General features: G+C 38.9%; 1 protein-coding gene across 1 annotated transcript in view; it reads left to right on the top strand.

Annotated features, from left to right (window-relative positions):
- The window catches only part of FDX1 (ferredoxin 1), a 29,586-nt gene extending 5,500 nt beyond the window's left edge, over positions 1–24,086 (top strand). The window contains exons 2-4 of the mRNA XM_087821555.1: positions 85–209; positions 16,056–16,185; positions 21,006–24,086. Coding sequence (XP_087677681.1) covers positions 85–209; positions 16,056–16,185; positions 21,006–21,120 — 370 coding nt within the window. The 3' untranslated portion in view covers positions 21,121–24,086. The remainder of the gene's footprint in view (positions 1–84; positions 210–16,055; positions 16,186–21,005) is intronic.
- The last annotated feature ends 356 nt before the right edge of the window (positions 24,087–24,442 follow it).

Here is a 24,442-nt window from a genome sequence, read left to right as displayed (position 1 = left end):
TGTTTGACCTTACAAGTTCTTAAAACAATTTTTTAAAGTATCTTTTTGAAATTACTGATAATAAAGGACTGCTTCCTTTTCCAGCTCAGAAGATAAAATAACAGTCCACTTTTTAAACCGCGATGGTGAAATATTAACAACCAAAGGAAAAGTCGGTGACTCTCTGCTAGATGTTGTGATTGAAAATAATCTAGACATTGATGGTTTTGGTGAGTATGGAATATTCCTTAAAATTTATAAGTGAAGCTATTGAATAGGTTTCAACTCTGTCCTTTTGAAGAATTTTAACCTCTAGCATATTAAGTAAATTATTAAAATTCAGGAGGTATTAGTGTTACAGTCTCAGTTTTAAAGAATAAGAGTAACAATGTATTTCTGTCCTTTGTATGCTTTTAGCTCTGTACCCCCGAATCTACTGTTGCCTCGTTGCCTTACTGTGTACCTGTGTTATGCAAAGCCAGGAAATAGCCAGTGGAGTTGGAAGAGAGTAGGTTAGAGATTATAAATGTCATATCACAAGGGTAGTTAAGTAGTTTTAATTTAGTCTTGACAGTTAGCTTACCTTCCTAGGAAGGGTAATTTCTCTCTCTCTCTCTTTTTTTTTTTTAAAGAGGGAGTGGGGGAGAGAGAGAGAAAGAGAAAGGGAAAGATCTATCGGTTGTCTCCTGCATGTGCGGTGACTGGGAGTTGAACCTGCAACCTGAGTGTGTGTCCTGACTGGGAATGGAACCCGCCACCTTTGATGTATGGGACTGCTCCAGCCAACTGACCCACACCGGCCAGGGCTACCTACTTCTTATTAGAGAAGAAAGTGTTTTATGGAGAAAGTTTTTATTTCTAGACTTCTGACGATATTTCTTAAGCACTCACACGAAGCCCATGTCCCAGACACTGCCATATTATACAGCTCAAGGATACCCTGAAAAGCACTTGTAAGCTTTGCTCAAGCTCTCTGTCTAGAGTGATGGTTCTTGAACAGGGTTCCCTTGATTATTAGCATCGGTGTCACTTGGGAAATGCAGGTTCTCAGGCCCCACCCCAGATCTCCTAAATCAGAAAGTCTGGGGTAGGGCCCAGCAGTGTGTGTTTTAATAAGCCCTCCATGTGACTTTGATGTGTGTGAAAATTTGAAACAAGTTTGGATTAAGGTCCAAGGAGCATATCTAACTATGCTTCTTGGCACAGTTCACATTGCACTTGTAAGAACCATTTCTACATCAGAGTTCTTTCTCCTTTCTTCTTTCTCCATTTGCCCATGATATGTGAAGTATACCTTACTGTGTTGGTCCTCAGTTTCCTTTTTAGAGAGAAAGCCCCTTTCCCTTATTAGATTGTGAGCTCTGAGAAGACTGTTCTAACTCAGGTGATTTCACAGAGTATACTTTGTCCAGAGCTGGTACTCAGTTTATTTGCTGAAAATGTAATATTTGTTTTGTCAGTGTCAGGATTAATTATAACAACTACCAGTTGAGGGCATACTACATTCCAGCGTATGTTATCTATGATTGTAAGAGGTAGATTTTTTTTTTTTTTTTAAAAAGGTATTTTATTGAATTTTAGAGAGAGGAAGGGAAAGGGAGAGAGAGAGGGAGAAACATCATTAATCGGCTGCCTCCTGCACGCTCCCTACCAGGGATCAAGCCCATAGCCTGGGCATGTGCCTTGACTGGGAATCAAACCAGCAATCTTTTGGTGCATGGCACAATGCCCAACCAACTGAGCCACACTGTCCAGGGCAGGTTTTGTTTTTGACCTCCATTTTATAGATGAAGAAACCAAAGTTCCGAGAAGTTAATGTTCCCTGGGTTGTACTTGTAGCAAATGAGAAGGCTAAGATTCAAACCTAAATCTAATTTTTCCTTTATGCCATTTTCTCTAAGAAGTATCTTTCCTGTGTGAACTGTTATAGAAACTAGGTGATGAATTAGTTGATATAGTACTGATTTTAAGGAGTTTTTAGTCTAATGAAGTGGTTCTTGGCAGGGATTGAGTTAGAATCTGCAGAACTTTTAAAAGTGCAGACATTGCCCTGGCCAGTGTGGCTCAGTGGTTGAGTGCTGACCCATGCACCAAGAGGTCCCCGGTTCCATCCCTGGTCAGAGCATATGCCGGGGTTGTGGGCTCCATCCCCAGTAGGGGGCGGTGCAGGGGTCAGCCGATTGATGTTTCTCTCTCATTGATGTTTCTGTCTCTCCCTCTCCCTTCTTCTCTCTCAAAAATCAATAGAAATATTTAAAAATAAATAAAAGTGCAGATATCATTATGTTCCACCCTGGATAGTAGAGTAAGAGAGGGGAGTTTTGCAGCTATGTTTTTAAAATGCTCTACATGATTCAGATACGTACCATGGGTAAGAATTACTTATTTAGATAAAGATCTCGTTGATAATTTATATACAGTATATGTTCTATAAAATTTATGTATAATTGATTTCCCTTGTATGAGTTCATATTTAGCTATACTTTTAATGAAACTTAGTTTCTCTGAATTATTCTTTCACAAATGAAAAGTAGTTCATAGCACAGTAGTGGAGAATAGACTGGAATCAGATAGATTATGGTTCATAATCCTCAACTATAGTAGCTGTAAAAAAGCAAGTGCTTAAAATAAAAATTAGCTATTATTAATTACATAGTTATTAATACAGGCTCACTGTTCATTACAGATTATGGTTCATAAATCAACATTGTCACAAATCATGAGACCTGGAGCAAGCCACTTTAATGTCTTTATGCCTCAGTTTCCTCTTCTGTAAATTAGGCTTATAAGAGTTCTAACCTCCTGGGTTGTTAAAGATTAACTGGGATATTGAAAGTAAAGTGCTTAGCACAGTGCCTGTGGAGTAGCAACAGTAGGATTTGTGGCATTTTAACTTGGCCTGCTCTCACTCTCCTCTCCCCATTTCCAAAAGCCTTAAAAAACTGGCAGCCTCCGAACTACAGTAGCTGTAAAACTAAGTGCTTAAAGTAAACATTAGCTTTTATTATTAATATGGTTACTAATACGGGTTCACTGTTCGTTATAGCAAATTTTAAAAATACAGTAAGAAGGACTTCCTATAATCTCATCACACAGAGATAACGGCTAAAAGAATCTTTATTCCCCTAGTACACCAGAAATATGGAAAATTTAATGCTAACAGTCTTTCAGAGTGTGATAAGAATTGTGCATTCACTTAAGCAGACTTAGCAGAGGCTTTAAAGATCAAGGGCCCTAAGGTGTCTAGAATTTTGGCATGTAAATATAGACTTGAGATAAGCTAAACTAGGTTCACAAAAGGTAAGCGTTAATAAGCCTAAGCCACTTTCTAAAGAAGAAAAGAATAGAATAAAGAAGAAAAGAAATCAAGAAGCCTGAAATGCTATCCTTATAAAGAAGAGGTATTGTTAACACGGGGCAGCTATTTCATGAGTTCCTAAAGCCGAATACAGGAGACCCTTTAAATATTGCTCTTGTCGTAAGTCATGCTCACGGATGAACACCATATTCAAATGAGGCTGACCAAGTGCAGAGTCTGTAGTTTCTCCCTGGGTGATCTCATCCCCTCTGTGACCTTAAATCCCATGTAGATGCCCATAAACTCTTAAATTTACATTCTTAGCTCAGACCTCCCCTCTGAGCCTTGGACTACAGGTACAACTTCCTCCTTTATAGCTCTTCTTGGAAGTTGCACAGGTCTTTTAAGTTAACATATTTAAACAGCTTTTGATGTCCCTCTCCGCCACTGAACCTGTCCTGTCCTTCCTTGAGTCCTTTCTCAGTAATGAGCCCACTCAGCTGCTAAAGCCTGAAACCGGGGGGGGGGGGGGGGGGGGGGAGCGATTTTCTTCTCCCTCACCCCCTACATCCAGTCCAGCAGCAGCTTCTGTCAGTTGTAACCCAGAGCATATCTCCTGTTCAGAGAGTGTCCTGTTCTCATCCCTGCAGTCACTACTTGGGTCTAGCCAGTCACCCTACACCTGGAACTGTACTGATCTGCTTCCGCTCTGAGCCCAGCAGTTGGGGTGATTTGTCATAATACACATGAGATTTATTCCCTGACTAAAAACCATGAATAACTTCCCATTTCACTTAGGATAAAGTCCATACTCCTTACCCTAGCCTAAAAGGCTCTCATTGCCCTAGCCTGTTTGGCTCAGTGGTTAGAGCGTTAGCCAGCGAACTGAAGGATCCCAGGTTTGATTCTGCTCAAGGGCACGTACCTCGGTTGCAGGCTTGATCCCCAGCCCCAGTTGGGTGCGTGTGGGAGGCAACCAATTGATGTGTCTCTCTCCGCCCCCCCTCCACTCTCTCTGAAAAAGCCCTGGAAAAATATCCTCGGTTGAGGATTAAAAATAAAAAATAAAATAAAAAAATAAAAGGCTCTGCATTGTTTCGCCCCATAAGAGCTGAAATCACCCAGAAGTTTTACCTTTGAGGCTTTGTATGCACTTTACAATGTTTTCTGCTTGGGATTTTCCCCCCACCGCCATCTGAAAATCCTGTCCCTGTCTAGCCCCACGTTGTGGCACTGCCTCAGTGAGGCGTTGCTCAGCCACCGGGTCCCAAGCAGGTTTCTCCTGTTAGCCTGAACCCAGTATTTTCCAGGACAGCACCCTGTTCACTCCTTTCCTCGCATTTATCAGTCTGTTAATTACACGCCTTTGCATGGGCAGCTGCCTCCCAAGAGACTGCAGAGAAGGGTAAAACCATTCGTTTTATCCCTTATTGTATATGAAGGAAAGTGATGAATGGATAAACGAGTACGAAGGGACAATCATAAATTTTGGAAGCAACACAAATTTATAGGCATTTTTTTTTTTTTCTTAAGCATTCTTATTTACAATTTTATGACCTGTTTTTAGAGTGTATTGTAATATTCTGTCACTAGGGGGCAGTTACAGCTCTCTGATCAAATTTACCTAGTTTATTATTTCAGACTTCATTTTTTTCTTCTACATTACCTATACCTTCATATGTCTGTTTTGAGGAAAATTATTCAAATTGGGAAATCCTGATAATGTTCATATAAGTCTGTATTTATTCCTGTCATGTTTATTGACTCCCTATTGGTATAATGTATTTCTGGCTATGCTAGGTCAAACTTTATTTTATTTATTTATTTATTTTCCTCACGTGAGGATATGTTTTTATTTTATTTACTTATTTTTAAAAAAATTTATTTTTAATATATATTTATTGATTTCAGAGAGAGGAAGGGAGAGGGAGAGAGAGAGATAGAAACATCAAGGATGAGAGTCGTCATGAGTCAGCTGCCTCCCGCATGCCCCTGACTGGGGATCAAGCCCGCAGCCTGGGCATGTGCCCTGACCAGGAATCGAACCACAATCTCCTGGATCCTAGGTTGATGCTCAACTGCTGAGCCACGCCCACCTGGGCGAGGATATGTTTTTAATTAATTATTTAATTTTTATTATTACTTTTTTTCCAATCCTCATCTGAGGCTATACCTACTGATTTTAGAGAGAGGGGAAGGAAGAGAGAGAAAGAGAGAGAAATAAAGAAACATTGATGTGAGAGAGAACATTGATTGGTTGCCTTTCATATGTGCCCCAACCGGGAATCAAGCCTGTAAAGTAAGTATGAGCTCTTACCGGGATTCGAACCTGCAACCTTTCAGTATATAGGACAACATTCCAAGCAACTGAGCCACACCGGCCAGTGCTCTTTTTAAAGATGCTAAAATCTGACAGCCACCAGTGCTGCTCTGGGACTGTATATAAGCATCAGTCACATAACTTCTGCACTTTCAGTCCCCATCTCTCCATGTGTCATTATATCAGTGTACCTGTACTCATATATTCTGATCAGCTGTTAGTTTTAGATTAAGGCTGTGTAGTGGTGGTTACTATTGTATCCTTTTTATATATTGTCTTGTTTCATAGAGTTTTTCCCTGTGTATGTGATAAGAATAAAAACAACAGATATTCCCTATTTTATGAATAGGTTTTATTCTCCAAGTGCACAATCAGGTCAGCTAACTAGCATTTGGAATTTATTTTCCCATGAAAATAAGATTATATATGGTGGCAAAATTTTTAGGTCAACCCTGAAGAAACTATTTCTTCATAACTGCTTCATCACCATTTACAGGTTTCTGTGAGAAAATGCATTGCAACTTCTAACTTCTAATGTCAAGTCAAGGACACCTTAACTTCCTGGACATACCTACTACACACATACACACACATTTCCCTCTTTCTCTCCCTCTCTGCCTCTACTGCACATACCCCCTTCCCCACTATAGGGACTCCTTTTTCCACTTTGCACCTTATTCTGGTAGTGGGAATATATGCACAACTAGTGTTACACACACTCTGAATAATTATAAAGGCAGTGTTTGTTAAAATACATTTCATTTTCAGAATTGAGCTATCAGCTGTTACAGTGTTTGTACATTTTTGGAGGGACACCCTGTAGTTATGATTTTAATTTTAAAATTTGAAGACTTATTTTGTATCTAATATGTGCTCTATCCTGGACAGTGTTCAGTGTGTACTTGAGAAGAACGTGTATTCTGCTACAGTTGGGAGGAATATTCTGTATATGTCTCTTAAGTTCATTTGGTTTAAAGCATAGTTAAAGTCCAACATTTTCCAGTTGATTTTCTGCCTGGATGATCTATCCATCATTGAAAATGAGATATGAAGTTCCCTATTATTATTGTACTGTCGTTTGTTTTTCCTCTTAGATATGTTACTATATGCTTAATATTCTTGGGTGCTTCCATGTTGGGTGCATATATTTTTATGACTGTTATATCTTCTTATGTGTTGACTCCTTTATTATTATATAACATGTCTTCTTTATTTCATGTTACAGCTTTTGAATTAAAGTCTATTTTGTCTGGTCAAAGTATATATAACTGTTCTTTTGGTTTCCACTTGCATGGAATATCTTTTTCTATACTTTTACGTTGAGCCTATGTGTATCCTTGAAGCTGAAGTGAGTCTCTTATAGGTAGCATATAGTTGGGTCTTGTGTTTTTATCCATTAAGTCACACTATGCCATTTGATTGGAGAATTTAACCCATTTACATTTATTATAATTATGATAGGTAAGGACTTACTAGTGCCAACCTGTTTCATTGTTTTCTGACTGTTTTATAGTTCCTATATTTCTTTATTCCTCTCTTGCTGTCTTCCTGTGTGAGCTTATAATTTTACATAGTGGTATGCTTTGATTCCCTTTATTGTTTGTATATCTACTATAGGTTTTTGCTTCGTGATTACCATGAGGCTTATATCAAACATCTTATAGTTATTACTGTCTATTTTGTTCTGATAACTTAACTTTGATGGTATACCAAAAACTACATCCTTTTACTTCTCCCCTTTTTAGTTTTTGATGTTTCACAATTTACCTCATTTTATTTTGTGTTCATTAACAAATTTATTGTAGCTGTAGCTTTTTTTTTAATCTTCACCCAAGGACATGTTTATTGATTTTAGAGAGAAAGGTTAGGGGAGGGAAGGAGAGAGAGAGAGAGAAACATTGGTGTGAGAGAAACATCAATTGGTTGTTTCCTGTATGCTCCCCAACTGGGGTGCAAACCTGCAACCTAGGTATATGCCCTGACTGGGAATTGAACCTGCAACCTTTCTGGTGTATAGGATGACGCTCCAATCAACTGAGCCACCTGGCCAGGGCTATAGCTATTTTTAAGTACTTTTTTCTTTAACCTTTATACTAGAGTTAAGTGGTTAACATACCACCATATTACAGTATTGGAGTATTCTGAATTTGACTATATACTTACCTTTACCAGTGTGTTGTATATTTTTATACTTAAAAAAATATATATATATCTTTATTGATTTCCGAGAGAGGAAGGGAGAAGGAGAGAAAGATAGAAACATCAATGATGAGAGAGTCATTGATTGGCTGCAGCCCACAACCCCGGGCATGTGCCGTGACCCGGAATCGAACGCCGATTTCCTGGATCCTAGGTCAATGCTCAAACACTGAGCCACGCCTGGCTGGGCTATTTTTATACTTTTTAATATTACTAATTAGTGTCCTTTTATTGCAGCAGCATGAATTCCTTTTAGTATTTCTTAAAAGGCAGGCAGGTCTAGTGGTAAAGAACTCCCTTAGCTTTTGCCTGGGAAAAATCTTTATCTCTCAGTTTTGAAGGACAACTTTGCTGGAAAGAATATTCTTGGTTGACAGGTTGGTTTTTTTTTTAATGTCAGCATTTGGAATATGTACTCCTACTGTCTCCTGGCCTATAAGGTTTCTGCTGAGAAATCCACTGGAAGCTCTGTGGGGATCCCTTGTAAATTACAAGCCTCTTTTCTCTTGCTGCCTTTAATATTCTCTCTTTGTCCTTGATTTTTGACAGTTTTATTATAATGTATCTTGGAGAAGATCTGTTTAGGTCTAGTTTGTTTGGACAATCTATGAGCTTCATGAACTTGGATGTCTGAATCTCTCCCAAATTTGGGGAGTTCTCATCCATAATTTCTTTAAATAAGCTTTTTGCCCCCTTTTCCCTCTGTTTTCCTTCTGGGACTTCAATAATTCAGACATTGTTTCTTTTAATGATATCCCTTAGATCATATAGACTTTATTCACTCTTTTTCATTATTATTTTTATTCTCTTACTGTATGACTTCAAGTGTCCTGGTTCTGTCTTCTAATTCACAGGTTCTTTCTTCTGCTTGACTTTTTCTGATGTTGATGGTCTCTATCGCACTTTTCATTTCATTCATTGTATTCTTCAGTTGCAGAATTTTCGTTTGGTTCTCTTTTGTGATTTCTGGCTCTTTGTTAAACTTACCATATTGTTCATGCATTGTTTTCTTGATTTCATTGACATGTCTGTGTTTTTGTAGCTCATTAAGCTTCTTTAAAACAGCTATTTTGATTTCTTTATTGGGTAAATAGCAGATCTCCATGTCTTTGGGATCAGCTAATGGAAATCTCTTGTGTTCTCATGGTGGTATCATGTCTCCTTGATTTTTCAGATTCCCTGAAATGACAGTCACCTCCTTCAGTCTTTACAGACTGACTTTGGCTGAGAAATACCTTTCATCAGCCCTGGTAGGGATTCTGAGGCTTTCTCAGCCTTCAGTGGATTCACCTGCTCCACACTTGCTCCCTCTTGTGGTGGAAGTCTTAAGCTTATATGCCTTCTTTAAATTCTGCAGAGCCAGGTTGTGTGCTGACAGCCTCCCTTTTACTTTCCTGAGGGCAATCTTTCCTAGTCCTGCAGATTTGTGCTGGCTTTTTCTGCTTACTCACTAGCCATTTGCCTAAGCTCACTATTGCCATTGCTGGGAGTATGTACAGGGAGTTTGCCACAGGTGGGGGGGATATGTGGGTGAGGGTGTTCCCAGCACTCATGAGTTGGCTTCCCAATAGTGTCTGTGACATGGTTAGTAAGATCTGTGTCCCTTTGATACATTTTGAGCCCTGGCTGCTGATCTACCAGCCACTCACTGTCCCCCAGCTGCTCACAACTCACTACTCTGGATGAGACGAGAGAAATTGGTCTCTTTTGGTAAATAGCAGATTTTCTCAGAATGGCTCTCCTCATTCTTGGACTGGAGCTTCAGTCTCCTACTTGGATCCCTGAAAAAGCACGTTTGTCTATGGGTGGATGCCATATTATTGTTGAGAGTGGAAGACGATTGAGGGACACCTTTTTTGGCCTTCTTGCTGCTGTCATTCCCTCATTACAATTAATTTTAAAACATTTTCATCACTCTAAATGGAAATCCTGTACCCTTTACCTATTATTCCTCAATCCTCCATCTCCCTACCCCTAAACAACCACTTATTTACTTTTTATATCTATAAATATGCCTATTCTGGATCTATATATAAATGGAACTGTATGTGTGATCTTTTGTATCTAGCTTTTAGTATATTGTTAAGGTTCGTCTATGTTGAAGCATGTGTTAGTACTCTATCTCTTTATGGCTAAATAATATTAATATTCCATTTTATGAATGTGCCACATTATGTTTACCCATTCATCACCTCGTGGAAATCTGGATGGTTTCCATTTCTTTGCTGTGACCGTTAATGAAGGCAGTTAATGAAGAAAGGATATTCTTTTCAACAAAGTGTAAATGTTAGAAGAATTGGACACTATATGAAGGAAAAAAATCTCAAACTAAAAGTGACACTTTTTACAAAACTTAATTAAAAAATGACTTAGATCTAAATGTAAAAGTTAAACTGAAACATTAAAAAGAATGCTCAGGAGAAAATCTTTGGGACCTGGGGATAGGCAGAGTTCTAAAATGATGCTAAAAATACAACCTATAAAAGAAAAAAATTATAAACCAAAAGCGTTTGCTCTGCCTATGACATTGTCAAGAGAAGGAAGAGATAAGTTACAGAGGAGGAGAAAATACTTGCAAATCACATCTCTAATAAAGGACTTTTATCCCTAATATGTAAGGAACTCTCAAAACTCAACAGTAAGAAAACAACCAGTTAGTAAATGAGTAAAATAATGAGTAGATACTTCACCAAAGAGAATATAAAGATGACAAATAAGGATATAAAAAGATAGTCAGGAGCAGCTGAACCTGAACTTGTGCGTGTGCACAACTCTGTGCCATCTAGAGCTTTGTCCTAGTGGTACAAGAGATGAACGATGATGCCATTCTCCCAAATGGCTTTGGAGAAGAGAAAAAAAAGACATTCAAGCTCTCCAGTTTTTGGAGAACTGCAAATGAAAACCACAATGCGATACCACTGTATACCTACTAGAAACATGTGGTACATCCATATAATGGAGTACTTGTCAGCAGTGAAAAGGAATGAACTGTGGATACATAGGGCAACTCGGATGAATCTGAAGAGCATCATGCTGAGTGAAAAGCCAGTCTCAAAAGGTTACATACTGTATGGTTGTATTTCTGTGACACTCTGGAAAAGTCTAAACTATAGGATGGAGAACAGAGTGATGCTTGCCAGGGGTAGGGGTGGGGGAGGGTGTGATTCCAAAGGGGCCACCCAAGAGGATTTTTGGGGGTGATGAAACTGTTCTGTGTCCCAATTGTGGTGGTGCATACACAAACTTACACATGTGCTAAAATTCATAGACCCGTATGTCAAAAAGACAAAAGTCAGACGCTTATTTATTGGGGACTACCTGTAATTACAAGACCAGGACACTAATAAGTTGGAGGAAATAGCCATCATGAAAAAGTAATTTTTAATGAGATACGAGATTAATAAAGAATAAAAGCAGAGTAACTTTTTTTCCTTGAAATAACCTCTTGTTCTCACAATTTTAGACTCTTAAAAAATTTTTTTCGCCCTGGCTGGTGTGGCTCACTTGGTTGGAGCATCCTCCCCTACACCAAAAGGTGGCAGGTTTGATTCCTGGTCAGGGCACACACCCAGGTTGTGGGTTCGGTCCCAGGTTGAGGCACATGAGGGAGGCAACCAATCAATGTTTCTCTCTCACATTGATGCTTCTCTCTCTCCCTCCCTCCCTCCCTCTCTCTCTCTCAGATCAATTTTTTAAAAATCTTTTTTTCACTAAATGCTTTTTTTAGAGACATGTCTTCACTGTTCTCTAAAATTCTTCCTTTTTTATAGAACGTAGAGGTTAAATCTCAAAAAAAGCCTTTAAAAATCTGCTCAGATTGTCTTATTATTTTGGGGTTTTCTGGATTGTCTGTTCTAATAAGTACTTTGGAGTCTTGTCAGTCTTTGCTGCAGTTTTTTCCTCTGTAGTAGGACTTGTTCCACAATATGACATTAGGTTTCTCTGAGTCACTATTCAGGCTGTGTTCAGTATTTCATTCTGAGTCTTAAACTTTCTGTTATATTTGAGTTTCTTCCTAGTATGAAGACTAAGAAGAACATACCTGGTCACAGCTTGTGGTGGAGAAGTTTGAAAGGGACTATAAAATAAGGAGGCATCATGAATGTGATCCATTTATTTAAAGAGTAAACATGGTACTAGAATGTGTAATAGGAACTTAGTGTGTGGGAACCAAAAGTTAATCTGTATACACTCAACATTTGTCAAGTTCTTCTTAGAATACTCTCTTCAGCACTGAGCTTGGCAACTTAAGCAAGATGTGGAAACAATTGGCAAGGTTCAGAAGAGGGCAATAAAAGTTATATTAGAGAGTGAAAATAAAACCTTTAAGAAAAGTTTAGAAGAATTGACGTTTCCCAGGGAAGAGAGAGTTTAAAGTGTATGAAGAGCTGGGTGGATGGTAACACTTTGTGTCATCTGATCAGTTGGTACAAAAAGGAATGTCCTAGATTTTTCTGGAAGGATTTATGGGCATGTGAACTTTTCTCTCCATTCCCAGATGATTGGGACCATACTGTGTGCACTCTCTTCTTCCCCAGGCTGCTCTCACATGTACTTTTCGGGTTCTCTCTACCATTTGGGACATTCTTGTTTTGACTCCCTTTCTAGGAGGGGGTCTCACCTTGGCGCTCTCTGCTTCTGATCCTTCCTTCCCTCTTTTCCCCCTCCCCCTTTGTAAAACTTCCTGGCTTTCGCTTCTGTCTTTTCTATCTTAAATCCACCCTTTACACACAACCACCAGTGACATCTATCGAAAATAAAGCTGACACATCACTTTCCTGCTCAAACTCCTTTGGCAGCTTTCTGTAACCTGTAGCAGAGGTTCCCTACTACATGGATCTGGGAGAGGAGGGACCGGTGTTCATAGCCCCTGGCCAGTGTCATATCTGTGGCAGCTCACCATAAAAGATGGTTAACTGAGCTTTGTTACCCACCCAGTGTGTTGGGAAACAAGGTGGAGAGTAACTGGCCTATAGAACAAGTTCAGGCTCCTTAGGGAAGCATGGGAGACTCTCCATGCTTGGTCCCCTGCCTCTGCAGCCCCCCCACCTCATCCTGCCCTGGACTGTGAGTTTTGTTTTCCTTCCATCTTCTGTTATACTTGGCTTGCACGTCTCAGGATTTGTTATTTTAATAACAAATCTGAAGAAAATTGCTGAGAATATTTTGTAAGGATTGTTTTATATTTTAAAGACAAAAGGAGGTTGGATTTCCTGACTTTTGTGCTGCAATATTTCCAAAGGGATTTGCCATTTTAGTTTTGGGTTTGTCTGCATTGGGTATTGATAAGATAAACATAGAAATCAAGATAAGTATATATTTATTGAATACTAGGGAATAAATCTATTAAGAGTGGTAATACTTCTCTGTGGAGTCATAAAATATTTGAGGCAACAGGCCCTTAGTGATCATCTACCTCAATCTCTTATTATAAATATGAGAGGAAAACAGGCCTGAGAGGCTTGCCCAGGACACAGCAGACGGTGTGGTAGGTCCATCTAGAGCCTGGCCCCGACCTCAAGGCTGCACTACACCAGTTCTCCCTTTACTGCAGGGTTTCTAAACTTTATATATATATGGGGTGTGTGTGTGTGTGTGTGTGTGTGTGTGTGTGTGTATGTGTATTTTAAGCAGAGAATGCCCTTTTTAAGCGAAGTATATCCATTTACCTTTTGTGTGAAATATTTCAAATTTACACAAAAATAGAAAACTAAGCTACTTGTTCAAATAACCAATTGGTGTGTATGTATATTTGTGCATTATATATGTGTATACATTTTTATACATCTAATACTTCAGGTGACTTAGATTATTGAGTCGAAGGATCTAGTTGTCTTCAGCTTTGGGAAACTTAGCTAAAGTTATGACTCATCTCTAACTAGTAGTATGACCTTAGTGTATTTATTTAACTTCTTGGGTTTAATTCTTAATATGTTTATAAAAAGAAAGTTGAATTACTCTAAGATTTCTTATAATTTTCAAGTAATAATAATTACCAACACTTACATAGTGCTTACTATCTACCAGTCGGTTGCAAGTACATATGTGAAGTACAGATTCATATGTAATGCTCACAACTAACGTGATGTTGGTGCAGATGAACTTTTGAGAAAACTGAGGTATGGAGGGTTAAGTAGCTCAGGTTGATGGCTGGTAGTACAAGTGGAGCTGGGATTGAAGCCAAGGAGTCTGGCTCCAGAGCCCTCACTTATGACTCCCCTACTTCACTATATGTTCTCTCTCTACTTAGTCTTATTATGTCTTTGAATTAGATTTTATAAAAATGAACATTTTTGTCTGTCTAGTATGGGTCAATGGTTGAGCATCAACCCATGAACCAAGAGGTCACCAGATAGATTCCCAGTCAGGGCACATGACCTGGATTGCAGGCTCCATCTCCAGCATGGGGTGTGCAGGAGACAGCTGATTGATGTTTCTCTCTCATGGATGTTTCTATCTCTCTCTTTCCCTTCCTCTCTCTCTCAAATCAATAAAAACGTATTTTAAAAAATGAACGTTTAAGGAAGCCTCTCTTTTCTTTCTTGATTTTTTTAAAAATAACAAAATATGAATAACAAATGTTTAAATTATGAGGGAACCATTCTTGTTAAAAATTATCCATTCAGAGGAAAATTAAGGTTACTAGTTATTGATAGTAGTTTTCTTACGTATTTTATATGTTGTTTACTGACCAAAAGAGAATCTAAATCAAACTGAAGTAGCTCCTAGGAGTCTGTAATCTTCAAAGTTGTATTATGGTTTTTATTTTTGTTTATGTATTTATTTAATAAGTAGCTCTTTTACTTTATTTTTTTTCTGATTTTTTATTTGAGAGAAAGGGAGAGGGGGAGAGAAGGAGAGCAACATTGATTTGAGAGAGATACATCGAGTGGTTGCCTCCCCTGCGCACCCCAACCAGGGATCGAACCTGCAACCTGAGTATGTGCCCTGACTGGGAATTGAACCCATGACCTTTTGGTGCACAGGACAATGCTCAACCCACTGAGCCACATAGGCCAGGACAAAGTTGTATAATGGTTTTTAAAAATTAGTATTAAAAAATAAACCAGAAAAACAATTTTTAAGGTAGAATGTAACGAGAACACAATGCTGCACCATTCTTCTTTGCCAGACCCCCTTGGCTGCCATAGTTTAAGAGGAGCCCAACCAGGCTGAGAGAAGGGGTATAGAACTGTTACGTAAGCAAAACTGGAAAGACTTGAGTGTGCTCAGCCCGGAGAAGGAAGAACAGTCTCAAATATATGAAAAGCTGTTGTTTAAAAGAAGGATTCACTAAATAGTTTATAAAATTTTCATAGAAACAGGAGAAAAGTAGTTGCCAGGGGCTAGAGGTGGGAAAAACAGGAAGAGGTTGGTAAAAGGGTACAAACTTTCAGCTATGAGATGAGTAAGGTCTGAGGAGCTAAAATATAACATGGTGACTACACTGCTGTATAACTGACATTTGCTAAGAGAATAGAACCTAAATGTTCTCCCCAAATTTATATATAAAATGGATGTGTTAACTAGATGAGAGGAATAGTTTTACAATGTATATGTATATAAAATCACATTGTACATTTTAAATATCTTACAATTTTATTTGTCTATTGTATCTCAGTAAATTGCAGGGGGGTGAGGATTGGATTCCATGGGGTAGTATTGGACCAGCAGGTGGGAGTCAGCCTTACAGACTAGCTTGGTAGAAGCTCAGTGCAAGCTGGCCAGCTACACAGGCGCGCTTGCTTTCTCAGGAGGCTTTCAGCAGAGGTTGGCTAGGCCCTGGCCAAAGGATATGCAGAGCAGGTTCAGTCATGGTTTGGTTGGACCAGATGACTTCTCAGTTCCCCCCTTTTCACAGTGCCTGGCATATAATAGGCACTCGGTAATAACTGTTAAATTAATAGCTTAAAAATGGGACAGGAGAAATTTCTCATTATTTAAAACCAATGTGACTCTTGAAGGGAACTTACTTGGTTCTGTCCCGATCACAAGGAAAGACCGAGGGGGAGGAATATGAACCGTTGTTTAGACGTAGGTTTGCTCACTGGGCTCTTTCAGATGATATGTGAAAGTGATTTCACATTGTGTGTGTGGGGGGGGGTTGTCCCTAATTCTCATTATTATTCAGAAATAAAGCCCTATGTGTGTATGCTAATGCCGATTCTAAAATGTAGAAATAATTAACTTTAATTCAGACCCAGTTTGAATTGTGTTTAATGCAGAGCGGAGTGTGTTCAATGTCTGTCGCTCTTGTAGGTGCATGTGAGGGAACCTTGGCCTGCTCTACCTGCCACCTCATCTTTGAGAAGCACATATACGATCAGTTAGACGCGATCACTGATGAGGAGAACGACATGCTTGATCTGGCGTACGGGCTAACAGAGAGGTAAGATCTTAGGGCCACTTCAGTTGTACTGATGGTCGGCCAAGAGACAAGTTTCACTAGTTCACCTCTATCTGAGACCAGACCTGTGTGTGTAATAGTGATCTTCCTGCGTAGATAGGTAGCAGTTACAAACTGTGAATATAAAATACATGACATTTCTCTTTGTTTTTACTATTCTAAAGTCTAGCCGTTATGAAAGTTTCCTTTTTATAAAAGTAAAGAAATAAATCTTTTAGTCTATTTTTATTCCAGAATAAATATTTATCACAGTTTCGTGAATTAGGGTTAAATTTAATGCTTTTTATGGTATTATTGAAGGACAGATTTGATAATTGAATGAAATTAAAATGGAACGTTTTACCTACTGGAGAACAGAATTTTTAAAGAAACTTAATATATAATACTAATTATGTTAAAATGAATAGTTCTATTTCTAAGTGTGCATTAAACTCCATCAGTCAGAGGTTATTCTTGTTATTAATTAATAGGTAGAATTACTCTTAAAAAGTGGTGAGATCTAAAGTAGCAAGTGAGCGATATCAAGTGATGCCTTATTCTTAAAAATTGTCCAATTTTTTGGTTGGAGTTAGGGGAAGTAGCTAGTTGATGTACTGTTTTAAGGGGCAAGATAATGAGGACTTATGTAAGGTTGGCTTTGGTGTTTACCTGTAATTTGGTAACCCTAATGAAAAATAATTAAAAAAAACCCAGTAATAATAATAGCTTTATTTCAGGTGTATTACATAACTACAGTTTTGTTAGACCCTTAACAAACTATCTTATCTAAAAACATAAACTTTCTTATGCTCACAAAAATGTTTAGGTCATTGGCATTTATTTAGAGGTGAAGAATAACTTTATTCCTTTCGTAGTTCATTTCCCTCTTGGTAGAGGTGAGACTGATACCTGGGAGGAGAAACTGGGGAAGTAGTGTCTCCTTAGACTCCCAAGCAAAGCAGCTTACGGCTGCCATCTGCCTGCCCCCTCACGTCTTCAGGTACCAGTCTCTATCACCACCTTCTTTTCATAAAGATAATTCATACACTCAAGACTGTGTTAATTTGGTCCTAAGAATTGTTCATCTCCTAATGGGAGGGAGAGGGGTAAATCATGGCTAAGTGCTTGCCCTTTTATTTCGATAACATTTGCCCGTGCATGGAACAGACAGTACTCTAAGTGAAAAGAAGAAAATTTGAGGAGAGCCACAGTTAGAAGAGATACACAAATGTGAAAAGATACAAAAGACCTAATGTAAATGTGAACTAGCCAAGAACCTTGATAATAAAATTCAGAAGTTTTAGAACAAGATAGTGAAGAGGAAGGACTGGCTTTTATGGCACTCACAGTAGGGCATCGCCAACCACTTGTGGAATTAATGGTTGATAGAGAGAGGTTCAGGAGTTCTCTGTGACTGCATTTGATGATCGTCAGCGCTTGCTGCCACTTTTCCAAGGGCATCCTACACAGAGTCCTCAGTCTCCGTATTTGTAAGATGAAGATAAGAACAGCTACCTCATAGGGTTGCTGTGTGAAGCGCTGTGGAGAAAGCATTCATTGGATAGTCATTGTTAGCATTATAGCTATAATCACATTGGTTTATGTGTCAGATTCTTACTATAATGTAGAGGCACTTAAAGATTATTTCTAGCCATCAGAGTTATCCCCATTTTTAGGTTGGAAAACAAGGCGTAGTTATCAGAAATTTGCACAAGGCCTCACAGCTACAGAGTGACAGTCCTGATTTCAGTCAGTTTATTTGGGGCCCAAAGCCCTTGATTTTTTACGTTTTCAAGCTTCTCTACCCTTAGAAGTAAACACAACACCCAGTATATTTCCACTGCCAGGTATATATGACGAGGGTGACTGGAGAAAGTATCTCCAAGGTTTGCACAAATGTCAAAATTTTGTGGGACTAATAGTGAGATCAAGGAAAAAGACTGCTGTCTCCTTCTCTGGAGGGGGAAGACATTTGCCACACTGGGTGGACCTAAAAGCCGGAGACCTTAAGGAAGTGGAGAGGTAGGAGATGGAGAGAACGGCCTCCAACTGCCAAGGCCGTATCTTCCAGGGTCATAGAGCCAGCAGGGGCTCAGTGCCACCCCTCTCTGTGTTCCCATGACACACTTTTTACTGTACTGTGCCCCATTTCATTGATGGCTATTTCTCCATTTCTCTTACTAAATTAAAAGTTCCTTGAAGACTAGCATTATCCTCCTTGTCTTCATATGAACACCAAGAATAAGCGGCTGTCCCTCCAGGGCTCACCACAGCGCTAATGAATTGGTCTACGTTGGTTTGTCTCATTTTCTCTCTGGCACACGGAGCTTAATGTGCGCTTGAGTATTGTCAAGGCTGTTTCTAATTCAGCAAATGGGAACTGTTGGTAGAAGGGGATTTCTTTTTCTATTAGCGATCAATATTTCCCATGGTTACACTTACTCCCTCACTCAAAAACGTCCCAGTGGTTCCTCATTGCTCACCAATTAAGACCTGAGCTCCTTTATTGCTGTTCAGAGCTGTCTGTGGCTGAGCCATCTTTCCAGCCCATCACTCTCCTCTCCTTGTTTGCTCTGCTTACCAGCCAAGCTAAAAGCCCACAGTGCTTCAAACTTGCCTTGAATTCTGTTACCTTTGCCTCAAATGCCTTTCTGCTTTATCTTTTATTAAATATTAAATCCTACCCAGCCTTTGGAGCCCATTCTAAACCCCACCTCCCCTGGACAGAAGTAAGTGTTTTCTCCTCAGACCTTTTGGCTTCCACTCTCTGTGGCATTTCTCACAAGCTCATATGTTATATTATCTGCGAATGGGTCTCACCTTTTCTATTTGATTGAGATTGCACTCCTTAATACTAATATTAGCAACTAGTCCTTGCCACAGTCCAGTGAAGAACCTGTTTCTTATCCATCTTTAGGATGAGATTAGGAAACGAGTGTTTGGGGAGGGGCACTAAGAAAGTGGACACACCACGTTCAGGCTGGATTCTGGACCACTGGGCTGTTTGAATGAGTTGCTGTTCTTTGTACCCACACTGATATTTAGTACTGTGCCTTTAGATGCTCAGGAAATGCTTGATGAAAATATGTTAATGAAACCAACACCTCCATATCACATTCAGTCAAATCGAAGATGATTTGATTGTAAGATGGCATTTATTTTTGTTTGCTACTAAGAAAGAAAAAAGTTCTGGTAGAAAAAATATGGCACAAAGTTATCTTATCACTTAACCTATTTTGTGCATAGTAAAAGAGCTATTTTGAATTAACCTAGGCATAGATTTGTATGTCACTGTTAAAAAAGGAAAATATAAATAAAATTGGTAGTAATTCTGAAAAAATGGAATTACAGTTATTCTTCCAATGACAAATTGCTTTACAAATATCAAATTTACACTTTTACAAATATCACATTTACACTCTGCTGTGTTTGTTTTCTTAATTTTTTCTTTTGTAATCTTTTTGCACCCATTTTATTAACAACAGTGAGGTTCTTCGGGTGCCGCTAGAATAAGAATTTCCAGAGGCCTCCATGGAGGATGAGGTATTATAGAAAGCTTTATTTCTGTGGAATTACACCCCTGAGTTTCCACAGCCCCATTTCCTTTGTCCCGCCAAGAAAAAAAGTCCCATTATATTTTCAGCAGGGCTAAGATCAGAGCCAGTGTCCAGAGTTTTTGTTCCGTGTTGGAGCAGTGTCCATTCCAGCATCAGGCTAGCTTAGTAAGGGTTTCCAGCTGCAGCCCATTAGTCCATTGAGTGTGGGGTCCATAGGACCACATGGATATGGAGGGAACACAGGCGAATGCAAGGAAGCAGGAACAAGAGAGCCCCACGAGCCAAGAGAGAGAGCTCCTTTGTCTGTGGGATTATGCATTCCCAAATTTTTGTGGGCTTGCATAGGCCCTGCCCTCTCTGGCCAATGGTCTCTGTTCCCGGGTTTGACTGACACAGTACAGGCATCTTCCCTGTACTGTGTATGCACCCAGCTTTCCCTTTGTCCAGTCCCTTCCCCGAGTTATCTGCAGGGGATGGGCTGGTGGTTCCCTGGGGAGTGTGAAATTGCAGCTTCCTGGTGAAGCTGCCCAGATGACATGCCTATAGTTTCTGGTCTTCCTTTGCTCCTTTCCTAGTGTTAATGACTAGCTAATTACAACAGTATCATTTTGACTGGCAGTTAAATTCAACACATGTAGCAGTAACGTACTTCTCATAACTCATTTGAAGAGACACCTATATGAATATTGTAACCAAGTTTGCAGCTCTCATGTGACTGTCACCTCCCAGTGTAGCAGTGATTGTTAGATGCCATTGATTTTAAGACTTATCTTGATTTTAGAGATGTAAAAAAACGTGGGGAAAATATGTATTTGATCATTGAGGACTTCTGTCTGTGTTTATTCCAAATTTCTTGTTTTAGATACTTTCTTATATGGTCTGTATGGTTTTAATTGTCTGGGAATTGATTAGTCATTTTCTTGGCATTGCTAAAACCTCAGTTCTCTTCTCCACTGTTGTGCGTTCTGATTATTTTATTGCTTGTCAGTCCTTTCACCAAAAAGCAGTAGTTCTGGTGAAACAATTAGTAGATGACGGAGATGAAAGACTAAAAGGAAGCTGTGGCCCACTAGGCTTTTTGCTTTTCATGTTCACATTTTGTTACCCTCTAGTTGAGGGTTGAATGTATTTTTTTCAACTTAATAGAAATGTAAAAGGTAAATAAATTCTCAACTTCTTTGGGTAAGAAAATGTTCTGTACAACAGCATTGTTTTATGAATAATATATGCTTAATACTAAATCATCCCTCCCCCTTTTTTATACAGATCCCGGCTGGGCTGCCAAATCTGTTTGACAAAGTCTATGGACAAAATGACTGTTCAAGTACCTGATGCCATGTCCGATGCCAGACAGTCCATCGATATGGGCAAGAACTCCTAAGATAGAATAAATAGGAATCTTTTCACAAAATTTTACCTATTTTTATAATTATTTTTTCTTAATTAGATGAGAGCATGGATGAATGGGTTTACTATTATGACCAGCTTTACGACTTTAATTCACCTTGTGTAATTACTGTGTTTTGTAGTCCGAAAGTATGCAATCTTTATTTTGGTTAAATTATAAAAAGCAAATAAAATATTAGAAATTAGTGTGATAAAATGATACGTATTTTACCTTATGTTTGTTTAGCAACTTTAGCAAAATGTTTTCACATGAATTCTGTTCCTACTTGTCTATAAAGTAGGTTTAAATGGTCCTATGCCTGTGAGATATGGGTGAAGGCAGGGATCTGGCGGCTTGTCTAGGGCCATACAATGAATTAGGAAATCTGTTCCAGAACCTCCATCTTGCTACTACAGATTAGCTGTTCAGATTGAAACTGGAGAAATTATGAATATCTTATTTATACTAGTAATTAGTATGAATGTGTATGGGAAAACTATTGCTTTGTGAACTGATTAATTTCAGAGACAGTTGTAACCTTATAAATAAGTATTTCAGGATTCTGATTCAGTGAAAAGTGTAAGTCTGAGCACAGGGGCTATAACCCTGTCACAGAAGTTTGGTCTCAATTCTGACTAAGCCGGACGAATAAAAAAAAAAGTAGCAGTCTTTATTCTTTTCTATCCTAAGCAGAATGGCGTGTCTTTGTAATACTTTAATAATGCTGATCTGTAAATCTCTGCCTGTAATGGAGTAGAGATCTTATGGATTAGGTTTTCTTGTCGCGAGCTGCAGAAGGAGATGAGCAGGCGTCCCCACTGCCCACCCCGGAGGGGGCCAGTCCCCTCCACCGGGACGGAGCTGCGCATGTGCAGCGAGCTCAGCAGCACATAGTCCCGGAGATGTGGGGAACAGCTTCATCACCATGGATGACCAGTTATGCTCGGCAAACATTTGTATCTGTATCTCCACTCTAAGTAAGCTAGTAGATGATATAAAGAGGTGTGCAGCATGCTCTTGGAAATATGATAAAACTCGCTTGGAGTGGTCATGGGGAGGGCAGAACAAATAAGTGAAAGAAAAAATGAACTGTAAGACTTGAGTTAGCTTTGGCATATCTGTGCAGCTTTATCATTTGCACAAATATTTGTTAATCACAGTATTTGACCTACAACATTGTGTTATGTCCTTTGGGGAACACAGAGATGAACAAAGTAAGGATGCCCTCACAGAGCTCCCCTTTTATTAGGAAAAGATAAAATGTCTGTATGTACAAATAGATTTGCATGAACTAAGCTGACCAGTTTGCCAAATAGAATACTTTAAAACTAACATGTAAAAGGTGACTAGGAAGAATTTAGGGCTTCTAATGTTTATTAGACATTTTGTAACTATCAAGTGCCTTCTATGTGGAGAGCGCAGTATTTAAAATACTTTAAAATAATCGGTTCTTTTCATTAGCTTCAGTACTCTCCTTGTAGTCTTTCATGGGTTACCTCAACTCTCCTTTCCAGAACCTTATGATGACATTCAGCCTAAACACTCTAAGATTTAGATTCTAATTTTCTCAGATTTCAAATTAGAAAAGTTTATATTAATGAAGTTTAATTGTATTAAATAAAACCGACCAAACTTATTAAATGGAAGATATATCCTAAATTGGTTGGCATAAAGATTATTTTCTTCATTTTGAAAAAAAATTCTTCCTTGTTTAATGGTGTGTGCAGTCGGGTAACTTTTAGTTCTCTGTTGCTGCAAAACAAATTGCCCCAAAACAGTGGCTTCAAACAACAATAATCTTTTATCGTCTCCATTTCTATGGGTCAGGAATTCACAGGAATTCCCTGCTTTGGCAGGGACGCTCATCACTGCTCCACAGTATCTGGGGCCTGAGCTAGGAGATGTAAAGGCCGGGTGCTGGAGTCATTGAAGACTGGTGATTCCCACACGTGACTGGCACGTCGATGCTGGTGGCCTGGGCTTCCTCACAATGTGATGGCTGGGTTCTAAGAGCCAGCACATGACAAAGCTTGCATGCCAGGCAGGAGCGGGATCCTTTTAATGACCTAGTCATGGAAGTTACATAGCCTCACATCTGACATTTTTTCACTAGAAGTGAGGCACTAAGCCTGGCCCATCATTTGAAGAGAGGGGTGTCAGAGAATTTGCATACATGTTTTATTTTTTATCTTCACCTGAGAATATTTTTTTTGCATTGCTTTTTCAGAGAGAATAGAAGGGGAGGAGAGAGAAACATTGACATGAAAGAGACACATCAATTGGTTGCCTCCTGCTCGAGCCCCAACCAGAGCCAAGCCTGCAACCAAGCAAGGTACATGCCTTTGACTGGAATTGAACCCGGGATCCTTCAGTCCGCAGGCTGATGCTCTAACCACTGAGCAAAACTGGCTTGGGCTGCATACATGTTTTAGAGCCACCACAGTAACCGTTATTTTAGGTTAACTTATATTATTGCCTGTGAAAATTGGCCTTTTAACTAACGGTGTTCTAATATTTTTAAGAAGGGCTAGATTTTACTGTTGTACTGTGTTTTGAAAGATTCTGTGTCTTTATTATGTCGGTTTATTTGTTTCATTCGAACTCAGTGTTTTCTTCCTGACAGATGATTTAAATCACAGGGAACAATGGTGGGCTGTCTCTCAATGCCGTGCCATCTAGTTTACATTTCTCGTCATTTGCCATCAGGAGAGGCGTCTCCCTTTGCTATAATACGCTATGTGATTGTTGGTTACGTGCTAATACTTCATATTGTATGTGGTTTTTCACAGAGAAAACCAATCTGTAATCAAGTAATTCAGAACTGCTCGATGAGTTTTTTAAGCAAACCATTCTAAAAATTTCCAAGACCTTTGCCTAACTTTTACTGTGAAAATATCTAATTTTTGTCTTAAAGGACAGTTTTCCTGTTTATAACCATTAAAGGATCTCATGGCAATTCATGTGGCTTCTCTAATGGTCATTCAGCATTTGTTAGAACTGTTACATTTCACTTGAAAGGTTGTTTTCTAAGGGAAACTTAGATTCATTATGTTTTCCCATATTTTTTTCTTCCTTTTTACAACTCTTCTAATTTATTTTCCTTCCATTAAACTACCTGAAATATTGTGGTTAACCACATTTTGTAAAAGGCGAAAGCTTTATACATTCTGAAACCAAGGTATAAGGTAAACTTCATTTTGGATCAGAATTTGTTAGATGGCTTTTTTATTCATAGGATAACTTATAACTCTGTGAAATAAAAAAATAGGAATAATATGTTATATGTACATTTAAAATAGCATATGAAACCTAAGTG

Source organism: Miniopterus natalensis, chromosome 11, assembly GCF_054644295.1.
Source record: "Miniopterus natalensis isolate mMinNat1 chromosome 11, mMinNat1.hap1, whole genome shotgun sequence".
Taxonomy (NCBI): Eukaryota; Metazoa; Chordata; class Mammalia; order Chiroptera; family Miniopteridae; genus Miniopterus; species Miniopterus natalensis.
Note: the sequence above shows the minus strand (reverse complement) of the source record. Positions and strands in the feature narration are given on the sequence as shown.